Genomic DNA, 24,933 nt, shown 5'->3' with positions numbered 1-24,933 from the left:
TGCAAAATGCATATTTAAACTTATTGCACCAACAGCTTATAGTTGCAGAACCTTTGTTAGTTCAGTAGCAGGAAAATAAAGGCTAACAAAAAGAGTGCTAATCTTGACTATGATCATTAACACACGTTGGATCTAAGGGATCCACTTAGGATCTCTTGGACTAAAGAAACATGCCCTGACATTAGAATCAAGCAGCTTAAGCGCCTTATTCGACTTGATGCACCTCGGCGTTTTATATTGATTGATCGAACCCCCTTGGCTGATGAAATAGTCCATCAACGCGTCAAACGTCCCAGGCTCCACCACCCGAATCTCAAGCGGCCCTATGGACTTGTCATATGTGCGGCACCGGCGATAGATGTAGTCAAGTTCCTCTTCCACAGCAATGCAGCATTCTTGCATCACCTTATCATCAAGTGGGGCTGTTGAGTCCACCATTGATCCATGATATATAATTTCCCAATACAGTACGTAGTGGCCGGGTAGACATGATGTATCCGCGTAGCTAGTGTACTCCACAAGAAGAGCATTGAAGGGTTCTAACAACTTTTTTGCTACAGAAACGCTCTTGTGCAAGTCCTCCTCATTAGTTTTATCAGTGTCAATGCTGAGAACAACATTCCTCCTACAGATGAACCGAAATTGCGGTGCTTTATTGTGAAATCCAGTCACTTGGAGCACATCGCCGATTCGATAACGATTCAACCCTGATTAATCATTCATCAAACTCAAAACAGTTAATTAGCTGTGTGCAGAACAATCTTAGGGTATGTTTAGGAGTGCTTTTGTAAGAAACGGAAATTGGTTTTGTAACTCAAAAACACTTATAACTTTTTCTACCATAAGCATCTTTTGCCCACTCTAAAGGCACTCCTAAACAAGCACTTTAGGATAAAAGGAAATAAGTTAACTAGTGCTAAAACAAAATTAATATAAGTTTACCAGCAAAGGTGGTGACCACCAGTTCATAATAGCAGCCAAGCCTCACTTGCACCAAATCAACAAGTTTATCACTACGCACCTCCTCATCTTCATCTATGTTCATGAGTCGAGTCCCATTCTCTCCCAACGGTATGAATTCGAAATACCCCATATTCGGCAAAAGGGTAAACGACACGTCAGCAGGGTCGGACAAGGGCTTCAAGTTGACACCAAAGTAGCACTCTGAGGAAGCATACATGGTGCAAACCAAGGGAAGTTTTCCGTCACTATAGTACTCTAGAGCTGGGATATATTGTGCCATGGACCCCGTGACCACAGCCTCAATGTACTTCGCTTTAGGCCAAAGATGGCATACAATTCCCTTCCATGATGGAAGGCTACAAATTTCATTGATCTCATCGGCTAGACTAGGGTTAGGGACAGAAATTAAGGGAGCCATTGATGACCGGCATTCGGGATCTGTGATTAAAGGGTCTAATTGGCCGGTACGTATGTCATTGCAAAAGTTGATCCAATTTCGTTCTAGGAATGAAATGGCTCGTAGAAAGGCCGATGCAAAGACGGCGCCAAGCCTCAGGACTTGGTGGCGGTGGACTAGGCCGGAGAGGAGTTGGCAATACATGCTTTGGTTGCTGTCATTGCAAAAAATGGTCTGGTCAGGACTTGTGCAATTGTTAAAAGGGTCAGGGCTACGGCACTTGAAGTGGCTGCTCTTGTAGTAGCTGGTAAGCACCGTTCGAGCTGGTAAGCCGCACGGTGTTGACATTTCTGCCTTCACAAAGTAGAGGAACATAGCCTTGCCCTCATCCAGTCCAGGGACATACCTGCAGTTAGAATATCAAACACATGGGCATAACTGTGTATATATACACACACACTTTTGCATATCAAGATAGATACATACACATCCTACTGATGGTTATGCAAACTGTTACTGGGACCCCAAAAAATTCATTATGCACGTTTTCCTTTATAAAAACACAAGAGATATATTTCCTTTAGACAAGTTCATGGGGACCATTTTTTAGGTGCCGGTAACAGTTCCCTATACTATAGTTACAAAGTTAAGTTAGTAAATTAATGGAGAGAGTAGTTGTAATATTTAACTGGTTCATAATCGGCATAATGAGATTATATAGAAATGTTCTACGATCCAGATCTTCAGCGATCGATGGCATCATCTTAGGCTCTCTTCCTGAAGTTCCTGAACTGCAAATGCAATAAGCCAAATGTGTCAAAAAAATTGATAAAAAAGAAATAGAAAAGCTTGTAAACAAAGGAAAAGGCAGAGCTACCTGCACAGCATTTCAGTTATGGGGTGGCCAGTAAGGAGAGAAGAGTCTTCGCCATTAGAAATCCTTTGGATGTAAGGCTGAATGGCCTTGTAAGTAATGACTGGGACACATTGCTTAAAAGCTGATACATCTTTTGATCCCTTCATATACTTACTCAAATATTCGGTTTTCGAATTTCGTGATAAGATCTCCTTCAAAATGTTCAACTGAACCCTACCAGCCTTGGCTGTGAGCCTCTCAATCTCCTTCAATGCCTCCTCACCTGTGTACTCCAGTTTCTTCCCATCCATGCTTTTAGTTTACAGCTCTTCTTGTTGCTCAATAGTTTTAGAACCCTATAGGTCTATATATAATGAGTTTGCCGTTTAGTTCTTTTTTGCATTTCAACATCTCTGCAACCTAATTGGGAACAGTTGGTGCTGACGGCATCCATAATGTGGCCCCTACATTGATTTGTAGAAACTATAACAATCTGGCCCCTACATATCATGTGTGCAAAACTATAACAATGTGCTATGCGCACCAAACTTGTTTACTAAAAGTTTCATTGAGCATCTTTCAGATTATTCTGGCCCCTACACGGCTACACCAATTACCATTAACTAGTAGCAATTCTGCTTGGACGCATGAAATTTACATTAAACAATTTCATAGTTTCGTTTTATACTACTTGCATGATCTTCAAGTCTAAAGATTCTTAATTGAAGAACATGATTAGTGCTCCTCGGAGTGGACACAACTTTGGTCAATTAGCGTAATCCACATTCGTTTATTAGTGTCCATATTTAATTATATCAGGGAAGCTAGTCGAAATGAGGAAAATATACATTTCAGTTGTTGCTTAAATGATTACTTTTGAGAATTTTATTAATATGTCGTTAATGTTTAATTGATAATGTCGTTAATATTTGATTGATATATTATCATTATTAGATTTTGTTTATTTCAGTAACTGAGATTTGTAAAATCTTCATCTAACCAATTTTCTTATGTTATATTTCTTGTGATATACTATTGGTCGACAAGTTTTCAAACACAAGTATGCTAGATAAATTAATGGGTCTTGTACTTGTTAATCACAATTATGTCACATCAAGACGAGGATGATGTTCTACCACTGATATCAAAACTTATTGTCCCTAACATGTAAAAGAATCAAAAGTTGGAATATTTTTTCTTTCCAATTGCACCATAACTAGGGGTGGGCATGGTGCGGTTCGGTGCGGTTCCACCCCTAAATTGGAACCAGAATCGAAATATATTAACGGTTCGATTCGGTGCGGTTCCACTTAAATTTATGACTAGAACATTACGGTTCGGTCTACACCGGTTCCGATTCGGTTCTTGCCGGTTTACGGTTCCTAATAATAAATTATTTGAACACCAAATCATTATGCATTCAAATACATCTTCTAAAACTGATTACATAAAGTTGCATACAACACATCTTTTTTAATGCAAATGTCTTTGGTAGTGGCACCAAGTCAACAAAAAGAGACAACTAAAATACATATGCACTGGTCAATCAGTCAACAAACAAAAAAATGATGAAACAAATTGCAAGTTTTCAGACTTCAGAGAGCAAGCAAGAAGCAGCAGCTCCTGTACACAAATTTTCAACCTATTTTTCAACCTATTATACCATGACATGTGTGTGTATATATAATTTATTTATTTATTATTAATAAAACAGTTCGGTTCGGTTCGGCCGGTTCTTGGTCATTCAAAATCGGAACCGGAACCGGTTTGAACGGTTCGGTTCGGTTTTTCACTCAAAGTTGACTTTTCCGGTCAACACGGTTTTTTTCGGTTTTTTTTCTTACGGTTCGATGCGGTTTTGCGGTTTTTATGCCCACCCCTAACCATAACATGATGCATGATTTGGATCATCTACATTTTTTGGATGACGAAACGGGAATTGGATCCTCTCCTAAGCTTGGGCTCAGGAGCTTCTTGACCAACATACAAGGGCCGTTGGATCACCAACACACAAGGGCCGTTGGATTTTGATCCAACGGCTACAAACACGAGATCCTCTAAAAGTTATAATAATTGTAGCCGTTTAATCAAAATCCAACGATCCTTGTGTGTTGGTCAGGAGGCTCTTGAGCCCAAGCTCAAGAGATGATCCAATTCCGACGAAACTTAAGAGAGAGGGCAATTTCAATTGTTGAAATGATCACTTATTGTTTGAGAGCAATTTATAAAATATTACAACATATCGATTAAATATTAAAAAGTGATCATTTCAATAATTGAGATTTATGTATTCGACCATTTTATCAGCAATCAAGATTTGTATATCGATGATTTCAGTCCATTTTCCATTAAACTCCTCCATAATAATTGATGGTGATTAAAAGTGTATATATAATCATGTGTATGCTTGTCGCTTTAATAACAGGACAACGTGACGTACGTTTTCAAATGCTCATTGATTTTACCACACTCAGATCACAAGTATCTGGTTCTACATCATGGATTGTCCACATGCTATATATAGAGAGAGCTTTTTGCTCCTTTCTTGCGCCAATTAAAGTATGAAGAAAGCTCAAAATCAACTTCTTTCTTTCAGTATCTGTTCTCCTTTAATTATCTCTCAGAACAGAATGTGCGTGTAAAACACAAATAAAAAAACGTACGGCATTGTATTATCAGCAACAATTGGTCGAATAATTTTCCAGGTGTGACAATCAGCACACCACTGTTGTTACCCTATGCACTCATATAGTTATAAGTTATTTTATCATCCTTGTCGCTCACCCATATTAAAACATATGTCGGCATCACACTACAAATTTCTTCCATCCGTTGACAAGCTGCAGCTGCACTAGAAAGGCCACTAGAAAACAACAAAGGCTAGTTGGAAGTTGTAGCAGGCATCAAGAGGTCAGTTCATTCAAAACCCCCCATTAAGTTAAAGTTATTCCTAAGTATCACATATAGAACATTGAATTGGATTACAAGGAATTGCGTGCGGCTTCTCTTTTATGATGAGATTTGATCGATAGGCCTTTTCTTTTCATGTGACAAAACAAACGAACAATCTCAACCATTCATTGAGTAGATCAAGATGCTTAAGACGACTGCCCAGCAGATAAAATAATGACACGTCCTTATAGAAAATGGATGATGAGCAATTTTGCAACAGGGAAAATTCAAACTCGGAACTTTAGGTGTAAGGTGAAGGCTTTTAACAAACTAAGCTACAAGATCCTTGCGTCACAGCAAGTATCTTTACAGACACACAATAGTTACCCTTTGTTTTTCTCTGCATCACAATTCTCGCAAGACATGGCTATATTGACATCGAAATCTTTTTTCCGTAGCTGGCTAAGTTGTTGATGGTGTAGAAGAAAGTAAACTATACTGGACCTAGATTTTGATCAAAATTTCCATGACCAGGTGGGGAGTACTGGACCTCCACTAAAACGATGGTGGCCTCCAATATATCTGCTTTTGGGTTGGAAGTTTTCTCCGTATGATACTCAGCACTCACCAAACTAAAAAATTATTAGTCCGATACAATGGTTTCATGATATTTATCCATCCATCCATATCCACTTCGGATATCCTTTGTCTACGAACACAATCATGCCAGTGTGCAGTATCGTTTTTGTGATCACTGATCAGTTAACAAATTCGTCACCTAGCTAGGCCAAACAGATCAAGAGCATGTGACTATATATACGGTTATGATCGGAGGACACATTTTGATAAACATGTGAGTCCCCTGATCTGACCAGATATCTTTATTAGGGGTTTTATCACTAGGGTTTCACTGTTTTCATATTTTAAAGATTGTATTAGGGTTTAGGTTTACAGTCCCACAACTAATTCGTTTAAAAGTAATTAGCTCAAATAAATTGATGAATTTGATATGAGAATCATTCTTAAATTCCATCCTAACTCAATAGCACGGGAACTTTCTGAACTATGCAATTGATAAGACCGAGGTAACATATCGACCAGATATCTTTTATTCTTAATGGGGGTTTTCTTTTTTTTCTTTAGGGTTTTAGGGTTTTCCGATTTAAAAGATTGAATTCTGATTTGGGTTTACTGCCCCAGAATCTTTCTTTTAAAAAGTAATTAGCTGAATATAATTGATGAATTTGATAAGAATTCTATGTCTATCATATAACTACATAACATGGGAACTTCCTGACTTATACAATTGAGAAGAGTGAGGTGACATGGGGATGGATTCTTGATTAAATCATTCATAATTCAAAAAAAGAACAGAAATGTTGAACTGGTATATAATCTTTGTACAGAAGCACAATATATGCCGATCGATAGGGTATTACATGGTCCCATCAGCAGGTTCTAAACATATATACTCGGTCCAACAAAGCATCCACTTTCTCATGAAACCCCAGCAAAGCCAGCCCTGCATCATGATCAAAACATTTAGATGTGAAAGTTCTATTACAATTTACAGTAGAACAAACGGACCCTAAAAAAAACATCTTTTTTCAAAGGGTTTGTGAGTTTGTGGATGAGAATTATTCTCTAGCTTTGGCAGCATAATTGGTGCAACCTTTTGGATAGTGATGGAAAAAAGAAAAAGAAAGGATGTGCCAAATGTAATGAGAGGGGGCAAAACACCAGCACTTTACACGTTTGTGAGTTTGTGACGCTTTATACTTTTGAAAGTGCGGATGCGGCGACAATGCAGTACTGTTTCTGCATCAGGCATATAATCTATGGGTCTATTTATTCAAAGAGTTAACTATCCACACGCCCCTTCTTAATTTATATTCTTTGATCTTATTCAATTCATTTCATTCAATGACCAAAAATTAAGAAGGGTGTGTGAGAAAAAAAAATTAGTGTGTGAATAACATCATCCTATTCAAATATGTTGTGGCCTTGTAGGCGGTGTGACTCATTTGAACTCTCACTTTTCCAATATCAGAAGAGCATTGTGGTATATATAATATGACAGACATGCAACAGTTTCTGTTTCAACTTTCAACTTTAGCTTGTTGGGGGCTAAGTTTTGGTCAATAGAATCCATTCCTTTTGTGTGGTCATGTGGATGTTGTCATGTAACTTTGGCTCACTTTAATTACATAGATCTGTTTGAAACCATGGTAGAGTTATCTAAAGTTATTTCATTTGTTCACTGTGCCCTTTGATTAGAAAGCAATCTCATTTTATATTGTATTCGATTTTACAAGTTCTCTCCAATATCGCTTTTATGAACTATATTTTATACGACGTGTTAACTCGATAAAAAACGACAAGAAAATAACATGTTTCAGGTCAACCTGTTAACGAGTTGGGTTGTTATTGGGTCACCTTTAAGAGCTTGTTAATGAGTAGAGTTGTGATCAGGTCACTCAATAAGGTATTGTTTGCAAGATCTAAACATTAGGCACGAGAATTTATTTCATGTCCCATTAATCCAACATGAAACGACACGACCCGTTGTCAAATTGGGTTATTATGAGGTTCACTTGTTAAGATCTGGTTAAAATAACAGGTTTGACACAACATGACCCGTTAAGATAACCGGTATGACATGAAAACGATATGAACACAATCTATTTGCCAGGCCTACTTCACAACTAACTATAGTGAAAAATAGAGCTAACTACATTTTACCTAGGTTTGAGGTGATTTTCGAAATGAGACAAGATGTAGTTTTTCCACATTGCACTATGAGATTTTAAAATTGTATCAATTTGTACCTTGAGTTGATTGAATGTCTAATCCATTTAGTAAATCGATGACATGCCATATGTGAGATCCATTTTTTGTGATATCGTATGCGCCACACACTTGCACTTTTTGGGCCAAACTGTGTGCTAGCTCTCATAAACGTGTCTCACACTTGTAAGGTCATTAATTTTAAAGACTGTACGGTCAACAATCTAAAGGCAAAAATGATACGATTTCAAAACATTACGAATAATAAGACTATAAGAGAACATTAAAATTATGTGCTCAATTTGACAACCACAAGATATTTGTAGCAAATAGAAAGAAAATTAATGATATTTTTACCAATTCCAATTATTTGTTTTAACACAATTTGATAACTAAATGTCTCATATTTTTATTTATTACATATATAATCTTTATATTGAATAATTGTGATTTCATTTCTTTTTGAATAAGATTACATTGTTGGTATATATACAAACCATATAAAGCCTTGTACCTAACACATCATCTAACTAATAGAAATGACAGCTCACCTAACTAACCAAAAATATCCAAAACAGATAAAACAAATATATCAGCTCTAAGTTTTATCCTTTACAGTATTATCTCTAATATTCCCCCTCAAACTGAACTGAGGTAGATGAAGTGATAGTTTGTCTCTGAGAAGTAGAAATCTGGCCTTAGGTAAGGATCTGGTGCAGATATCAGCAAGTTGGTCATGTGAACAAACAAATTGAACTTGTTGATGCACAAAATAGGTGAAGACTTTGGAACAACGTAAAGTGTCAACTTTGTGACATTCGCTCAGTTGCTCCAGTCACCTAGTGCTAATGATGTGTAAAGAGATAGAGATAGGGAAGCAAACACAAGATGTACGTGGTTCACCCTAAGTTTGGCTACGTCCACGGAGTAGAGGAGTTCTCATTAATAATAAGAGGTTTACACAAATACATAGGTTCAAACATAATCATCATTAGTGAGTTCTAATGACTAGTTTAAGTATACTGATGACATTATGATTTAACTGTAGGAGAATGGTCTTCTTTTATAGTTGAGGAGAGCCTCCAGCTTTTGTCCCCAGTTGATGTGGGACTTTATGAGCTTTATTCTGATGTTGACATGTGTTGTGTTGTGACTGGCCTCCTAGTTTGAGGGAAACTCTTGTACTTCAGCAGGGGTGCCTCAACCCTCAGTGGATCCTTGAAGGCATGAAATTGACCATGCTTGATAGTTTCAGGATTGATCAAGTATGGTACAAACAATGCTCCCCTAAGTTCCCGAGTGAGGAAAGATTCTCGGTTGAGGACTTGAAAAATCCAAATCACTGAGTAGTCACGAAACTTCAAAGTACCGGAGTGTAGTAGCATATAGTGGGAGTCCCCCAAGTCTCTGGGCAATGAGAGTTGCTGAAGGAGGTGTCTTGATACTCTTGAATGGTTGAAGCTTTTTCCTTTGGACACATAGATTGAGTGGTTGAACTTTGTAGGTGGGGCTTTTTGGTTGAAACTTTATAGGTGAAGCTTTTAGGTTGAAGCTTTGTAGGTGAAGCTTTTAGGTTGAAGCTTTGTAGGTGAAGCTTTTAGGTTGGAGCTTTGTAGGTGAAGCTTGTAAGTTGAAGCTTTGTAGGTAAAGTTTGTATGTTGAAGCTTTGTAGGTGAAGCTTATATGTTGAAGCTTTATAGGCGAAGCATTGTAGGTGAGGTTTTTTGGTTGAAGCTTGTATGTTGATTTTGCTTCCACACTCTTAAGCAAAAGTGTGGAAGGTTTTCTGAATTTTTTTGTTGAAGCCTTTAGTTGAAGCTTTTTGTGAAGCACATAAATAGATTTTGCTTCCACACTCTTGAGAAGGAGTGTGGAAGGCTTTTTGAATTATTATTATTTTTTTTTTTGAAGCCTTCGGTTAAAGCTTTTTTGAACCACATAAATAGATTTTGCTTCCACACTCTTGAAGAAGAATGTGGAAGGCTTTTGAATTTTTTGTTGAAGCTTTTTTGAAGCACATAAATAAATTTTGCTTCCACACTCTTGAAGAAGAGTGTGGAAGGCTTTTTGAATTTTTGTTAAAGCTTTCGGTTGAAGCTTTTTTGAAGCACATAAATAGATTTTGCTTCCACACTCTTGAAGAAGAGTGTGGAAGGGTTTTTGAATTTTTAGTTAAAGCTTTCGGTTGAAGCTTTTTTAAAGCACATAAATAGATTTTGCTTCCACACTCTTGAAGAAGAGTGTGGAAGGCTTTTGAATTTTTTGTTAAAGCTTTCGGTTGAAGTTTTTTTGAAGCACATAAATAGATTTTGCTTCCATACTCTTGAAGAAGAGTGTGGAAGGCTTTTTGAATTTTTGTTAAAGCTTTCGGTTGAAGCTTTTTTGAAGCACATAAATAGATTTTGCTTCCACACTCTTGAAGAAAAGTGTGCACGGCAAGCCACACATTGTAGTAGTTGAAGGTTTAGAGGAACCATAAAATTGATTTTGCTTTGCACAATCTTGATCAAGGGTGTTTACAAAAGATCTCAAACGATTGAGGGTCAAAACATTTGTAATGTGTATGCCTTCTTATAATAGCATTTCGTTCAGCACCTAGTCCTCCCATTTTGAAAGAGTGAGGCTTGACCCCATGATCATAATAGTTGAAGGTACGTTCACTCCTGGTTGTCTTGATACGAACATTTATCCTTCTCGTAATGAGCTTGCTAAGAGTAAAATCTTTCCTCTTACCAAGAGACGAATATGTTTGGTGACTTAGCGAGTAGCTAAGTTAGGCAGGCGAGGGTGCAATGGGTGTTTGAATGGCCAAAACCTCCTCACTTGGTAGAACTTGACTTCCACTCCACACTTGTTGATAGAAGTTAACCATAAGAGTGTTCCCTTTGTATGTCCTTGTCTCGGTAAAGGCATGATTGTAAGCTTGTATCATCATCTCAAAGTCAGTTTTCCAAGTGTTAGCATTGATCATGTTCTTGAAGAAGCATTCACGCATGCCTACGATAAAGGCCTTGAGTGCTGTTTTGTCATCTACCTCAGCGCAACGAGAGTACTCATAGCTGAAGTGATCGACATATTCACGTAATGACTCGTTTGATTTCTGACGAATGTTGTATAGCTCATCAGCGGAGTGTAAGTGATCAGCTTGGAAGATGTGTTGAGCCATGAAGAGCCTCCGTAGCTTAACGAAGAAACCCACTGTATCAGGTTGAAGACGACAAAACTAATTAAGAGTTCCACTAGAGAGAGTGGAGGGAAAAATAAGACATTGTTCCTCATCATTATGTCTTCGGTATGCCATGGTGGATTCAAAGAGGTGGATATGCTCAATCGGATCTTCCATTCCAGTATAAGATTGCAAGCTAAGTTTTTGTTTCGTTTTTCTTTGTAGAGGGGTGCCAAGGATCCTCATTTTAAAAAGGCCAGGCTTTGGTTAATTCTAGTCAGGTATCTCGGCTTGACGTTCGACCTTCAACTTGTTTACTTCCTCAATGAGTTGTAAGACAAGAGGGTTCTAAGTGGAGTCAGGCACCATTAGAACTCTCATTCGCAAGTTTCCCTCATCCCTTGAAAGTATGAGAGTTTGGTCAAAAGCATATGACTTTTCCCTAGATTCACCGTACTAGCTTTTAGTGCATGCCTGTTGGTAGTCCCCCGAGTCTCCTACACCTTTCTATCCCTCCAAGGCATGTTGTTTCTTTCTTGGATTGGGCGTTGGCCTACGTTGTGGTAGATGACCGAGCCCTTCAATGACTTTTGGGTCTTTGATCCTTGAGCAATGTAACTTGGATTTTCTCGACGTTGTTTCAAGAAGTCTCTATAGTCACGGTAAACTGCTCTTGATCCTTCTATTCTTTATGCAAGGAGGTGTCTTCCTCCATTTCTTTTGCTTCGGGTCAAAGCAGTTGGGTTGAGAGAAGTCTCACATTGATTAACACATTAATGAGTAGCTTGCTCCTCATTAGGAATATCCATGTTGAAGATCGCTGACCCTCAGTGTTGGGGGGTACCCAGGTGATGGTTGACGTCTATAGTGGCAATAGGCTCGTGTGACTGAGTATGCCTTGCCTTATGGAGCATCTCAAAGAGCTTCTCATACTGCTCATGGAGGATCTTATTCTTTATTGATATTTTGTTCTGTTGAGCCTTCAGCTTTTTTACTTTAGCTTGTAGAGTAAACTTCTTTAGTTTCTTCCTTCCCTACTTCATACTAGGCATAAGAGGAATGTCGTTTTGGGTGATATGGCTTCCTTCACTCCCTATGTTGGAGAGGGATGCATGGTCAAATGAGAATGTATGAACGATGGAAACCAGCTTGACAAAGCTGAAAATAGTAGGAATAAGTGTCTATTCCCACAGACGGCGCCAAATGTTGATGCATAAATTAGTGAAGACTTTGGAACAACGTAAAGTGTCAAGTTTGTGACCTTCGCTCGATTGTTTCGATCACCTAGTGATGATGATGTGTAAAGAGATAGAGATAGGGAAGCAAACATAAGATGTACGTGGTTCACCCTAAGTTTGGCTACGTCTATGAAGTAGAGAAGTTCTCATTAATAGTGAAAGGTTTACACAAATACATAGGTTCAAGCATAATAATCATTAGTGAGTTCTAATGACTAGTTTAAGTACAATGATGACATTATGAATTAACTGTAAGAGAATGGTCTTCTTTTATAGTTGAGAAGAGTCTCCAGCTTATGTCCGTGGTCGATGTGGGACTCTATGAGCTTTATTCTGATGTTGACATGTGTCGTGCTGTGATTGGCCTCTTAGTTTGAGGGAAACTCTTGTGCTTCAGCAAAGATGCCTTAACATGAACCCCTCAGTAGGTCATTGAAGGTATGACGTTGACTGTGCTTGGTAGTTTCAGGATTGGTCAAGTATGGTACAAACATAACTGATATCTCATTAGACAACACTTTTTCCCTAATATAGTAATAATCGATTTCCACATGTTTAGTCCTTGCATGAAAGATTGGATTTTTGGCTAAAGATATAGCAGAAATATTGTCACACCATAGTTTAGGAGAACAAGGAAAAACCAATCTAGCATCAACCAATAATTTGCAGATCTATGTTTTTTCTGCAGTTGTATTTGCAAAGGATCTGTACTCAGCCTCAGTGGAATAGCGTGACATTGTAGGTTGTTTCTTGGCACTACAACTTATAATGGAATCTCCTAGAAAAAAACACAAAACCCACTAGTTGATCTTCTATTTACATGATAACCTGCCCAATCTGCATCTGAAAATGCATTGATACTAAGTGGTTTGGAACACTTGGGAAACTAGAGACCAAGAACAATGGTGCCTTTGAGATACCTAAGTATTCGCTTAACTGCTCGAAGATGTGATTCTCTAAGATGCTGCATGAATTGACATACCAAATTGAGTGCAAAAGATAAGTCAGGTCTGGACCAATTTAAATATTGCAGTCCACCCACCAAAGATCTGTATTCTGCAGGATTGGACAACGGTGGAAAAGTATGATCCAGTGAGGAAGTACTTAGGGGAGTAACACAGGGCTTAGCATCATCCATGTGTGCTTTCTTGAGTAAATCCAAGATATATTTGGTTTGAGAGATAAAAATTCCAAATGAGGACCTTTTAACTTCAATTCCAAGAAAAAAAATGTAATGGATCCAAGTCTTTAATTGGAAAGAGAGCACTGAGCTGAGAAATTATATCATTGCAAGCTTAGGAATTAGGACTAGTGACAAGGATATCATCAACATACACCAAGATGAATACAAGATCATGAGTCTTTTTGACAAAGAGGGAGTGATCATTTTGAGATCCAAGAAAACCAAGTGAGGATAAAGCTTTGTTCAATTTTTCATACCAAGCTCGAGGAGCCTGTTTTAGGCCATACAAAGATTTGTGCAATTTGCACACATGATTAGCTTTGGAAGAATCCTCAAATCCTGAAGGTTGAATCATAAACACTGACTCAGAAAGATTGCCATGGAGAAAGCCATTACTCACATCAAGTTGATTGAGAAACCAATTGAACTTTGATGCTAGAGTAAGAAGCAATTGAATTGTAACAGGTTTGGCTACATGACTGAATGTTTTTGTATAGTCCAAGCCTTGTTGCTGATGGAATCATTTTGCAACTAAACGAGCTTTGAACCTGTCTATAAAGCCATCACGTTTTCGTTTGATTCTAAAAACCCATTTGCAGCCCACCAAATTTTGAGAAGGGTTAGAGGTAACTAGAAACCAAGTGCCAGTATTGAGAAGTGCATTAAATTCCTCCTGCATAGCTTGTCTCAATTAAGGATATTTATAAGCTTGAAGATAGGTAAAAGGGATATAATCTTGAGAGATATGATCAGGGATAGGATGTTTAGTGGCTGTATAAGCTTTAGGCTTGGAAATGTCAAATTTGGATCTGGTTTACATAGGATATGTGTTGGTTGCAAGAATGGGTTGAGTAAGTGGTTGTGGGAGTGGTGGATTAGATGATAAAGTGGGAGATGTGGGAATAAATATAGAAGCAGGAATAGGTTGGGATATAGGTGGAGATGAGGCTGATGAATTGTTGGATTGCAATGGTGAACTTCTAGATGTAAAGGTTAGGGTTGATGGGATTGAGGTACTGTGGAAGTAGGACTTGGAAATGTGGATATATTTTGAAATGGAAAGTAATGTTCATTGAAGACAACATCTCTAGATACATACATCTTCTTAGTAAAAACATCCAGACACTTATAGCCTTTATGTTGGAGGCTACAACCCAAAAATACACAGGATTGACTTTTTGGATCAAGCTTAAAATTGGTGTATGGCTTTAACCAAGGAAAACATTGACAACCAAAAATCCTAAGAATAGAGTAATTTGGATTTTGATGAAAGAGGGATTCCCAAGGTGAGCATTTGAGTGCAGTAGGCATTATGTTGATCAAGTATATAGTTGTAGAGAAAGCCTTAACCCAGTAGATATATGGAATTTTAGAGGCTGCAAGAAGAGTCCTTGCAGTTTCAACAAGATGTATGTGTTTCCTCTCAGCACAACCATTTTGTTCTGGAGTGTGAGGGCAACTGAGTTGATGAGATATGCCATGCTCTCGTAGAAAATTAGAGAACTGAGTGCTTATGAATTCGCCACCAGTGTCGGACCTTAAAGTAACAATCTTCGTAGACAAAAGATTTTCAACCATGGGCTTGAACTGAGTAAAGATGTCAAAAACTTCAGATTTGCATTTAAGAGGAAAAAATCGACAATACTTGGTAAAGTCATCAACAAAGATAATGTAATATCTGAAACCATGTACAGAGAGAGTTGGTGACGGCCCTCATACATCAGTATGTAATAGTTCCAAAGGTTTACTTGTATTACAAGAAACAGAATGGAAAGGAAGTTTGGAACACTTTCCCAAGGCATAACTTGAACACAGTGACTTGCTTATTCTATCAGAAATGGAAATACAAGACTTGGAAACAATTTTATTCACTATTTTGAAAGCAAGATGACCTAGACGATGATGCCACACATCTTGAGACGCTTTAGATGTTGTTGCAAAAGCTTAAGGATGACCAACAATTGGAGAAGAAGCATGAAAGGGATAAAATCCATTTTTCATAAGGCTTTTAAAAAGCGCCTTCTCTGAAGAAAGATCCTTCACAGTAAAGTGAAATGGATATAGATGAACAGAACACGAATTATCAAGAATAAATTTATTTGCAGAAAGCAAATCTTGTTTGAGTGCAAGCACATGTAAAACATTCTTTAGATCAAAATTATGTGAATAAGTAGATATAGTTGAAGAGCCAGAGTGGAGAATAGGTAAACATTTTCCATCTTCGATGTATACTTACTCAGGACCATTGTAGGACTCAAGATTCAGCATATTGGCATAGGAGTTGGTCATGTGCAAGCTCGCACCAGAATCAAGAAGCCAAGTGGGAGCAGTGGAGGATGTACTTACATATAATATCATCTGAGATTTTGTGCCATAGTTTGGATTCATTTGATGAGGACAATCGACAGCTTCATGATCAAATTGCTTGCAAATTTGACAAGAGATTCTTCTACCATAATTGTTGAAACTGGATCTTGAACCACGATTATAGCGTTGATTATTTTGACGAGAGAAGTTGTTCCTCTTATTGTTATTCTTGTGAGTTGAGAAGTTCCTATCTGTACCCCAATTTTGGGAATTTCTGGAGTGAAAGAAATTTTGAACCATACCACGACCTTGATTAAAATTGGTGAAATTTTGTGCAACAAACACCTGAGAATTTGGAGGATCATGTGGTGTAGGAAGAAGGCCAGTGGATGAATTGAAAGCTTGGATAGAAGTTGAGGAGGTTTTCTTGCGGTTGTTGAGTTGAAGTTCCTTACTGAGAAGAAGTCCATGTAATTCATCAATCGTAGTTGATCCAAGACGAAATTGAACATCATCAATGAATGAATAGTAGTAAGGAAGTAATCCATGAAGAGTTACAAATATCAATTCAGAATCCTCAACCAGACCATCGGTACTGGCAAGAGCATCAGCGATTTCTTCAATTTGCTGAAGATAAACTGCAACGGTAGATTCTCTTTTTGTGATATTATGAAGACGAGATCGAAGTTCATGGATGTGAGACTACGAAGCCGTCGCAAGCCTTGATTCAAGTTTAGACCACAATTCCCGAGAAGATGTAACACCAACTGTGTAAGGAATCAGAGAATCAGAGAAAGTAAAGTTGATCCAGATCAAGATATTCTGATCATTTTCATACCAACTCATGAACTTAGGATTCAACGTAGATGTGCGATTTCCAGCCGAATCATGAAGAAATTTGGGTGGAGCAGTCATCAAACCATCAACAATGCCAGTGAGATTGTATCGGCGAAAAATTGGAGCGAAGAGAGCACTCTAGGTAAGATAATTCGTGGTGGTGAGCTTGATTGGAACCAAAGATCCAATATTCTGAATCATGATTGAAGAAATCAGCGACTGAGAAGAGTTAGGGCACTGATTTGTGATCTAGGGTTTGGAAGAGGAAGAGGACGAAGAACTATTCATCGATGAGGAAGCGAAGAGGATCAGAGGTGAGAGAGTCTTTAAACAGAGGCGATTGATACCATATTGAATAATTGTGGTTTCATTTCTTTTTGAATAAGATTACTTTGTTGGTTTATATACAAATCATATAAAGCCTTGTACTTAACACCTCATCTAACTAACAGAAAGGACAACTCACCTAACTAACCAAAAATATCCAAAACAGATGAAACAAATATATCAGGTCTAAGTTCTATCCTTTACAGTATTATCTCAAATACTTTATATAATGACTTATTAATAAACATAAAGTTGCATGATTTGGTGACCACGAAGTTGCGTGAATTGGCGAGAAAGTATTTTGAGAAGGAATTCCATGATCATTTTTCGAAAATAATAGGATATTACATTGGTGGCGGTAAGGTTTTTCCCCACCCAAAGAGTGAACGGTAAACTACGGACGGTGTGGATCTTCTGCTGATGCTGCATTCATGACACTGGATTCGCTTCTCTTTGTTGATAGGGTGTTAACGGTCCACAGTGCGAGTTGGCAAAACTCGCTCTAATGGCTGTGGCTGCTCCGACTCTGCACCGCCAATGGCTCCGCTTGTCGAACCGAATAACACGAAAAAGGCCGTCGCTTGCCGGCGGAGCAACCACCACGCTTAATCATTTGCAAATCCACAAGAACTCAGCCGGCATCTCTCTCATCTCTTGCTCTTCAACTTCTCAGTCCACTGAAGCCAATACAGAAACCCCCGAGTCTTGTGTGAATTTGGGTCTCCAGCTCTTCTCCAAAGGAAGGGTAGTTTCCCATTTTTCCCTACTAATCATCGCAATTTTCAATTTCATTGAGCAAATTTTACGTTTTTGTGAGATCGGTATGTTGAAGTTTAGTCTTCTTTTGAAGGACGTAATGGTTTTACGTCATTGATATTGTGTCGATATTAATGTTATCGGTTTCCTAAGTAAGAAAAAATCATTGTTATTGATACAGTTTCGGCAATATTGACTCTACCATTGACGCCAAAGGACGTCCTGTGCGTATGTGTCGAGTTTTCATGATTTTCTTTATATTTTGCTATAATATGAGCTAAAATTGTTCATCTTTGAGGTTAGAAAAGCAAAAATATCGTATCTTTAGCTAGAGTTGTTTATATGTTGAGTTTAGGAAAGCAGAAATGTGTCTTTGCGGTTTGTTTCTATTTGTTTACGTCTAGAAATTTGTATTTTGGTGAAAAGAAGCTCTCTTTTTTTGTTGTATGGAATTATCTGATATCATGTCTAATTGTCTATGCTCCTGGTGTTTTCAGGTTAAAGATGCCTTAATTCAGTTTGAAAAAGCACTCAGTTTGGACCCCAACACGATCGAGGCCCAGGCTGCACTGTATAACAAGGCCTGTTGTCACGCCTACAAGTATGGATTTTGGATTACTTCGTTGGTTTTCCTTCTGCACCTCGGACCCTAATGAAAATGGACGAAATGTGTATTTTCTATCTGGAATTTACCTGCATCTAACTCTTAGCTAGGCTGATAGGTGTTGTTTTTTGTTCACTTTTTGAGGAAGAGGGGAAGGAAGGAAAGCTGCTGATTGTCTACGTACTGCCTTGAGAGAATATGACCTCAAATTTGGCACAATTTTGAATGATCCCGACTTGGCCTCTTTCAGAGCTTTGCCCGAATTTAAGGAATTGCAAGAAGAGGTTTGTTACTAAACTCGAACTGTTAAGTGTACCTGTTGTTTTGTCCTGTAAAATTTGAGAGTGCATCTCATCTTCTGGTTGTTTCAACCATTTGGATTATGAAGGTGATGGAGTCATATAAATAGCTGTTACTCGTTGTTGAAACATTTGCCATGTTTTCCTCCGTGTATAGACATCTTCTGTAACGAATATTTCTTGTTTATACAGGCTAGACTAGGTGGGGAAGATATAGGCTACGGTTTTAGGAGAGATCTCAAGCTCATTAGTGAAGTCCAAGCACCATTCCGTGGGATTAGGAGATTCTTTTATGTAGCTTTCTCTGCAGCTGCAGGAATCTCAACGTTCTTTACTGTACCGAGGCTGTTCCGTGCAATTGCAGGTGGTGATGGTGCTCCTGATCTCGGGGAAACTGCCAGCAATGTTGCCATTAATATTGGAGGTAAAGTCAAGTGCTTTTACTTGCATATAGAAAGTTCAAAGTATGAATTTCCCTTCTTTTTGATGTACAAAAGTACTGAGTGACTTCAACTAGATAACCTTGTTATGAAGAACAATACTACGTTTGTCAGATATGGTTCTCGGTAAGTTACTCTGCTTCATCGAAAAGAGAACGTTATAATCTTATAGAATATTTGGAGTCATATAAGTTAAGATTCATTCAATGAGCAACAGAATAAAAAACCAAAAGATCCAACTTTCACGAGTGTAAGCTTTTGGGTCCGGTGTTCACCGGCAGTCATGTCTTCTTTCAATTTCTTGGGAGATCAAGGGATTGAGTATCATACTGAGTGAACTTATCTAACTTGCATTTTAATATGGCTAAGCTTTTGGATCAGTAATCTACAGGTCTTATTGTTCTTGTGGCATTGTTTTTATGGGAAAACAAGAAGGAGGAGGAACAACTTTCACAAATATCTCGTGATGAAAATCTATCGAGATTGCCATTGCGCCTCTCCACCAACCGGGTTGTTGAGCTTGTGCAGTTGCGAGACACTGTCAGGCCTGTGAGTGCCAGTGCTTTTTTTGGTTATCTGGAATCTTTCCATGTAGCTTATATGTTGATATTTCTCTACATCTGATTTCTGTTTTCATTATCTGGATATGCCGATGATCTGATAAAGTCTACGATTTAGGTTATTTTAGCAGGGAAGAAGGAGACTGTGGCCTTAAGTATCCAGCAGGCAGCAAAATTTCGAACTGAGCTCCTAAGAAGAGGTGTTCTTCTAGTTCCTGTCATCTGGGATGAAGTTAGGGCACCTGAAATAGAGAAGAAAGGATTCGGTTCACCTTCAAAGGCAGCTGCTGCTCTTCCTTCTATCGGGGTAAGATGCAAAGACTCTCATCTATAGTTCTCTTGCAAAGCATCATCCTTCTATAGTTCTGAGCAAGCCTTAGATTGCGACCATTTGTTTCATTCTTCCCACTATATCTGTTGGCTCTATGGTAGGAGGATTTCGAGAAACGAACTCAGTCTATAACTGCAAAGTCAAAGTTAAAAGCTGAAATCCGATTCAAGGCTGAGGTTGTTTCCCCTGGAGAATGGGAAAGGTTACATGCTACTCTATATTGTCTACGCACTTGTTTCGCCATCACTTTGTTACTCTAAATGACAAAATGTTTTGTGTTTATATGCATTATTTGGTTTGTACGCGTTATTGTGTTTGTATGCTTGTTTAGGTGGATAAAGGATCAGCAAAAGTCCGAAGGAGTTACTCCCGGTGAGGATGTCTACATTATACTGCGCCTAGATGGTAGGGTTCGAAGATCAGGGAAGGTAAGTGCATACTGCATTGATTTACTTAAGTTCTGGATTTGAGTTTCTGAAATAACCGATTTGGTTATCACATATACGCGTTTCTTTTGCTCCATTTGTTTCCATACACCCCATAAGCGTTTAAACTTGTTCAACCGAAGGAAAACTTAACTCCGAGCGTCATCTTCTCCTTTTCGTTTCCCTTTTTATTGTTTTGGGAGTAGAATACATCTGTAATATACTCCGATATCTTTGCAGGGCATGCCTGACTGGCAACAAATTGTGCAGGAGCTGCCGCCTATAGAAGCATTACTTAGTAAACTAGAAAGATAGGAGAGTTCTTACGGATGCCGCTGTTAGGCAATCATCCGATTCTTACACTTCCATCCCCCATAATACTTCCCCGAACATCATCCCTTTTGGGTCATTTTGTACTACATATACTTCTGCAGACTCACGATCCATTACACTCCATATGTATTGTAAATTTACCACGAAACGGTGAATTTGGGACGGCTATATTTGTTTATATACAACAGAGTTTCTTTGTTCAGCCATCTTTGCTGTTACGCAACTCTGTGGGGGCTTATAGCTTAAGTGGTTGAGCGTTTTACTCTCAAAATATTTCCCCGAACATCATCCCTAACCACCGTTACATCTAACTGGCCAACTGAGTATGATAGAATGGGTTGTTTAGCTGTTGTTTTCAAAAAGATTAGTCTGAATCTTCTAACGTAGCAAGAAGTTTAATCAAAGTCAGCTTAAGTTGCTCGAAGTTGTTGTAGTGCCTGCTGGCATAGGTTCAAAAACAGTATCAATTTCAATGATTAGTTGCATAATGACTTATGATTTGAATATCCAGGATAGCGTGCTTTAGTTTTGACATGACTCGTTTGAAATTGCTTTAACAATGGCTAAAAGAGCTCTTTCCTGACTAAAAACACTTCTAATAGCGTTAACTTAAACGCACTTCTGGGTCAACAAGCGCTTCGGGGAGAGGGGGAACATTTCCAATTGCATTTTCAAGAAACACTTGGTTTTTTTAATTAAAGTCTCAACGTCTTTCTGATAAAAGCGCCTTTAGCAAAAGCAATTATGAGCGGCCCGTAAATCTTACCAGCATATTTTTTTACCAGTGGTAAATTTCGTTTTCTTGGTAGGTTTTGAACAGATCACGAATATTCCAATTTCACCTTCCCTAGTTGCAATAAGAACAAGGTTGAATTAGTGCAAGTCAATTAAGTCATGACCTTGTTAGGTTAACTCTTAACAACTTTAAATACAAGTTGGCAGCCAAAATACACACAACATACCAAAACCTATGGGCAATTCCTCTGCCATTATCTTTTCCTTGGCCTTCGTGGCTGCTTTGATCATCTCCGTTGATGCAAGCAGCGGTCATGGGGTGAGCTGGGTTCCGGTGAGACCCCGCTGTGAGGGTTCGGTAGCAGAGTGCATGGATGATCATGATGATGAGTTTGGCATGGACTCGGAGATCAGCAGGCGCATCTTGGCCACCTCACAATACATAAGCTATGGAGCTCTGCAGAGAAACACTGTGCCTTGCTCTCAGAGAGGTGCTTCCTACTACAACTGCAAGCCAGGTGCTCAAAGCAACCCATACAACCGTGGATGCAGTGCTATTGCTCATTGCCGGAGTTGATCAACGGTGTAGCATGTTTTTCAATGTTTATCACTTGGATTAAACATAACATGTTGTGAATTGTAATGTTTATATTATGCTTTATCTTAAAAATCAATCCTAATATGCAAATCCGATTGTAGCCAAGTTCGAATCCCCCTTCTCTTAGTTTGGATTAGACTAGAATATCGCTGAAATATATAAAAGAAAGCTATCCTAATAACTTTGTGTGTATTTTTTCTCGTCTTCCCATGCCTGGATTAACCAGAGTCTCACCTGGGCCGGCCAGAGTCAAAGTAGGGAAAGGAGTTCCAGAATCATGGTCCAAGGACGATGTGTCAAAGTTTTCCCAGCAACGAAACATTCAAAAATCAAGATAAACACCAATGAACCGTTAAATTCTGATAAGAAACAACGCACGATAAGACATCATCTCATATTAATGACTTTCAAAAGATAGATCACAAACAACATTAGCTTCAAGAGCACACTTAATCTCACAGAAACATCAGCTTCAATCAGTCAAGCACAAATACACAATTGCAGACAAAGAAAAGCTAGCACAAGTTCGAAAACCTTATCAAATGTAAGACAAGCACTATGTTTATCCGCAAGAATGTAACTAAATTTATGCAGAACCTTCATCTTGCTTCACTTCATCTGCCGCTGGCTTGGACTGCTGCATTGGAGACGGAGAGCCCTCCATTCCCATCTCTGTTTTTAGTTCATTGATGCTGCTCTCCAACTCATTTATGCGAGAGCCCATCTCGTCAAGTGATCGCAGTTAAGGAAACATAACAGAGAATTCATTTAAGCCACTACAATTATATAACACAGATTGTAAGGTTTCAAACCCCATTAAGATCTGACAATCCCAAATCGCAGCCAAAACCAGCAAACATCGATAAGATAGTTTTATGGAAAACTGAATTTTAAGGCTTTAATTAAGCAGTCATATTCATTTAAAGAACCAAACTTTCCAATGTATTAACCTAGCATGGATCAATAAGCGCTTTCAAAATTAAAGAAAGTGAGAATAGGATATTCTTCGTGACAATGGAGTCGGACATTGTTTGGAACCTAGATTGCTGCAGACAGAAATTTATCAGTAATAGTCATTTGATTCAACCAGCATCAACTCAACTTGAAGTTACAACTCGAAAAACTCACCATTTGTTGAAGAAGATTTTGCACCTGCGAACAAACAAACCCCGAAAAAACATGATAAGAACACCACAGAAGGCGAGATTTACCAACATAAAATTCTTGTACAAATGATTCAATAATCTTAAAAGTCCTACACTTTACGAACAAAAATCGAAACTCGAAAGCTATGAGAACAATGAGGCACTCACAAAAGCAGACATGTCAGCAGTGCTCTGCTTCGGATCCTCCGAATCATGCCCGTCCTGCAAAGAAAAAAAAATTCACAGTCAAATCATACACTTGCACAACCAAAGCGCTCGACAGAGTTGCCCCAACGAACCCCAAAGCCACACACATTTGGGCGAAGTGCAACAACCAGGGAGAAAGACACAAGCTTTTGCGGTGGAAATCAAAAGTAAACAAAATCTGGGCATCGAAGTTTGTAGCTATAAATTCAAAACCTTGAATTGAATCGAATCGGAGTTGGAAAATTAGGAACCCTAGCGACGAAATTGGGTGAAATTGAACGATTTGTTTCGAGAAAAATAACGAAAGAGAGAACGATGATTTGCAATTACCATTCTCTGCAACTTTGGGAAGTGTCCTTCTTGCTCCTGCTTCCGTCCGTACAGTAGCCGCAATGGCGATGCGTTGGGTGCTTTGGGTGCGGGGTGGCCTCTGGTTTATGGTTCCGGTGATTCGTTTCCAGTGAAATTACTGATATGTCCCTCGTTTTAAACTTAAAATTTCTTTTTCTGGCCAAAGGTGACGGTGGGCATTTTTGGAAAGTGAATAACTTGGAAGTTGGGAAGCCGAGCGCCACTGAAATTCAAATTTTTATTATCACAAAAATAAATTGCTCTGCTTTTTGGTTTTAGGGAAAATTATAGTACTCTCCTAAAAGTTTTTTTTATTTTTTTCAGGGCAATGAACAAAAGGCTCTGCACCCAAAAGAAAAGTTTTTTTTTTTCTTGAAACTTCATTTCATTACTTATACCCAATTTGACTAATCCGTCAACTGCGAAATTACGCTCTCTATGAACATGCTGCAAATTACAACTCTAGTTATATATGATCAAACTTCTACACTTTGAGACAAGACTATAGAGGGGATGATTTTCTAGCTTTAGCAATCTTCAACCCATAAAAAAAATAATTAAAAAAATAAAAAATAAAAGCCCAAAGCTCAACATGGAGAACTTCTCCAACTCTCTTTTTAGCAATAAAACTAGTGATCCAGTTACCGTGCCAATCTCTAATTAATCCTCCACTTCCAATTACCCCGTTAGAACCAAGCCTAGCACCATCCACATCTAATTAATCAATCTTGTATAATTAATTTCTCCAATGTCAATGAACAAAGAAAGAAACAAAAGGAATTAACTTCCATCATCTTCCTTGATCAAAATTCAAACCTCATTCAAAAATCGAAAGAGAAGTAATACTAGATCAAGAGCTAGTTGGTCAATCGTCTAATTGTAGACATCAAAATTTCGGTGAAATGAATGTTGACCAATAATTAAAATTTCAACACTCACGTGTCACATAAATTTTACATGTAGCGTGTGACTCAACGAAAAATCGAAATAAATTGGAAAAGTCATCAAATAGGACACGTGTCAATACCTGGCAGAAATGATTTATTTCATCTGATTATTTAAATCCAAAAATCAAGTTTTAGAATTCTATAAATAGGAAGCCAAGGCATTCATTTGAGAAAAAAAAAAGAAAGGAAGAAGAAAAGAAAGAAAGAAGGGAATTTACATCACACCAAAACCTTGAAGCCTTGAAACTC

At 38.3% G+C, this 24,933-nt stretch overlaps 3 protein-coding genes and 1 long non-coding RNA gene across 4 annotated transcripts; 2 read left to right on the top strand and 2 right to left on the bottom strand.

Annotated features, from left to right (window-relative positions):
- On the bottom strand, positions 1-2,541 carry LOC137743901 (putative indole-3-acetic acid-amido synthetase GH3.9). Its single transcript, XM_068483830.1, has 4 exons — positions 2,238-2,541; positions 2,050-2,151; positions 943-1,766; positions 1-707 (listed from the first exon to the last, which is right to left on the bottom strand). The coding sequence occupies exons 1-4, from the start codon at positions 2,525-2,527 to the stop codon at positions 133-135; spliced, it is 1,791 nt and encodes a 596-aa protein (XP_068339931.1). The 5' UTR covers positions 2,528-2,541; the 3' UTR covers positions 1-132.
- Positions 2,542-17,224: 14,683 nt separating this feature from the next.
- On the top strand, positions 17,225-21,273 carry LOC137742713 (protein LOW PSII ACCUMULATION 1, chloroplastic-like). Its single transcript, XM_068482652.1, has 9 exons — positions 17,225-17,698; positions 18,207-18,310; positions 18,462-18,597; positions 18,805-19,036; positions 19,444-19,601; positions 19,731-19,919; positions 20,045-20,145; positions 20,275-20,371; positions 20,609-21,273. The coding sequence occupies exons 1-9, from the start codon at positions 17,459-17,461 to the stop codon at positions 20,681-20,683; spliced, it is 1,332 nt and encodes a 443-aa protein (XP_068338753.1). The 5' UTR covers positions 17,225-17,458; the 3' UTR covers positions 20,684-21,273.
- A 396-nt stretch (positions 21,274-21,669) lies between these two features.
- Positions 21,670-22,215, top strand: LOC137742711 (protein RALF-like 33). The gene has a single exon (XM_068482650.1). The coding sequence runs from the start codon at positions 21,672-21,674 to the stop codon at positions 22,011-22,013; it is 342 nt and encodes a 113-aa protein (XP_068338751.1). The 5' UTR covers positions 21,670-21,671; the 3' UTR covers positions 22,014-22,215.
- Positions 22,216-22,969: 754 nt separating this feature from the next.
- On the bottom strand, positions 22,970-23,847 carry LOC137742712 (uncharacterized). Its single transcript, XR_011069427.1, has 4 exons — positions 23,717-23,847; positions 23,348-23,401; positions 23,163-23,186; positions 22,970-23,080 (listed from the first exon to the last, which is right to left on the bottom strand). It is a non-coding gene; the product is annotated as an uncharacterized lncRNA (long non-coding RNA).
- Between the last annotated feature and the right edge of the window lie 1,086 nt (positions 23,848-24,933).

Source organism: Pyrus communis, chromosome 8 (genome assembly GCF_963583255.1).
Source record: "Pyrus communis chromosome 8, drPyrComm1.1, whole genome shotgun sequence".
Lineage (NCBI taxonomy): Eukaryota > Viridiplantae > Streptophyta > Magnoliopsida > Rosales > Rosaceae > Pyrus > Pyrus communis.
The sequence above is the reverse complement of the archived record's forward strand: the minus strand, read 5'-3'. Positions and strand labels throughout refer to the sequence as shown.

Bases quoted from the DNA above. Each gene is read 5' to 3' on its own strand.
- LOC137742711 (XM_068482650.1), top strand. From the start codon at position 21,672: ATGGGCAATTCCTCTGCCATTATCTTTTCCTTGGCCTTCGTGGCTGCT.
- LOC137742713 (XM_068482652.1), top strand. From the start codon at position 17,459: ATGGCTGTGGCTGCTCCGACTCTGCACCGCCAATGGCTCCGCTTGTCG. The intron at 19,037-19,443 runs GTAAAGTCAAGT...AGTAATCTACAG, and splicing joins TGTTGCCATTAATATTGGAG to GTCTTATTGTTCTTGTGGCA. The intron at 19,920-20,044 runs GTAAGATGCAAA...GCTCTATGGTAG, and splicing joins CTGCTCTTCCTTCTATCGGG to GAGGATTTCGAGAAACGAAC.
- LOC137743901 (XM_068483830.1), bottom strand. From the start codon at position 2,527: ATGGATGGGAAGAAACTGGAGTACACAGGTGAGGAGGCATTGAAGGAG. The intron at 1,767-2,049 runs GTTAAATATTAC...TTCTAACTGCAG, and splicing joins ATTATGCCGATTATGAACCA to GTATGTCCCTGGACTGGATG. The intron at 708-942 runs GTAAACTTATAT...ATGATTAATCAG, and splicing joins GGTGGTCACCACCTTTGCTG to GGTTGAATCGTTATCGAATC.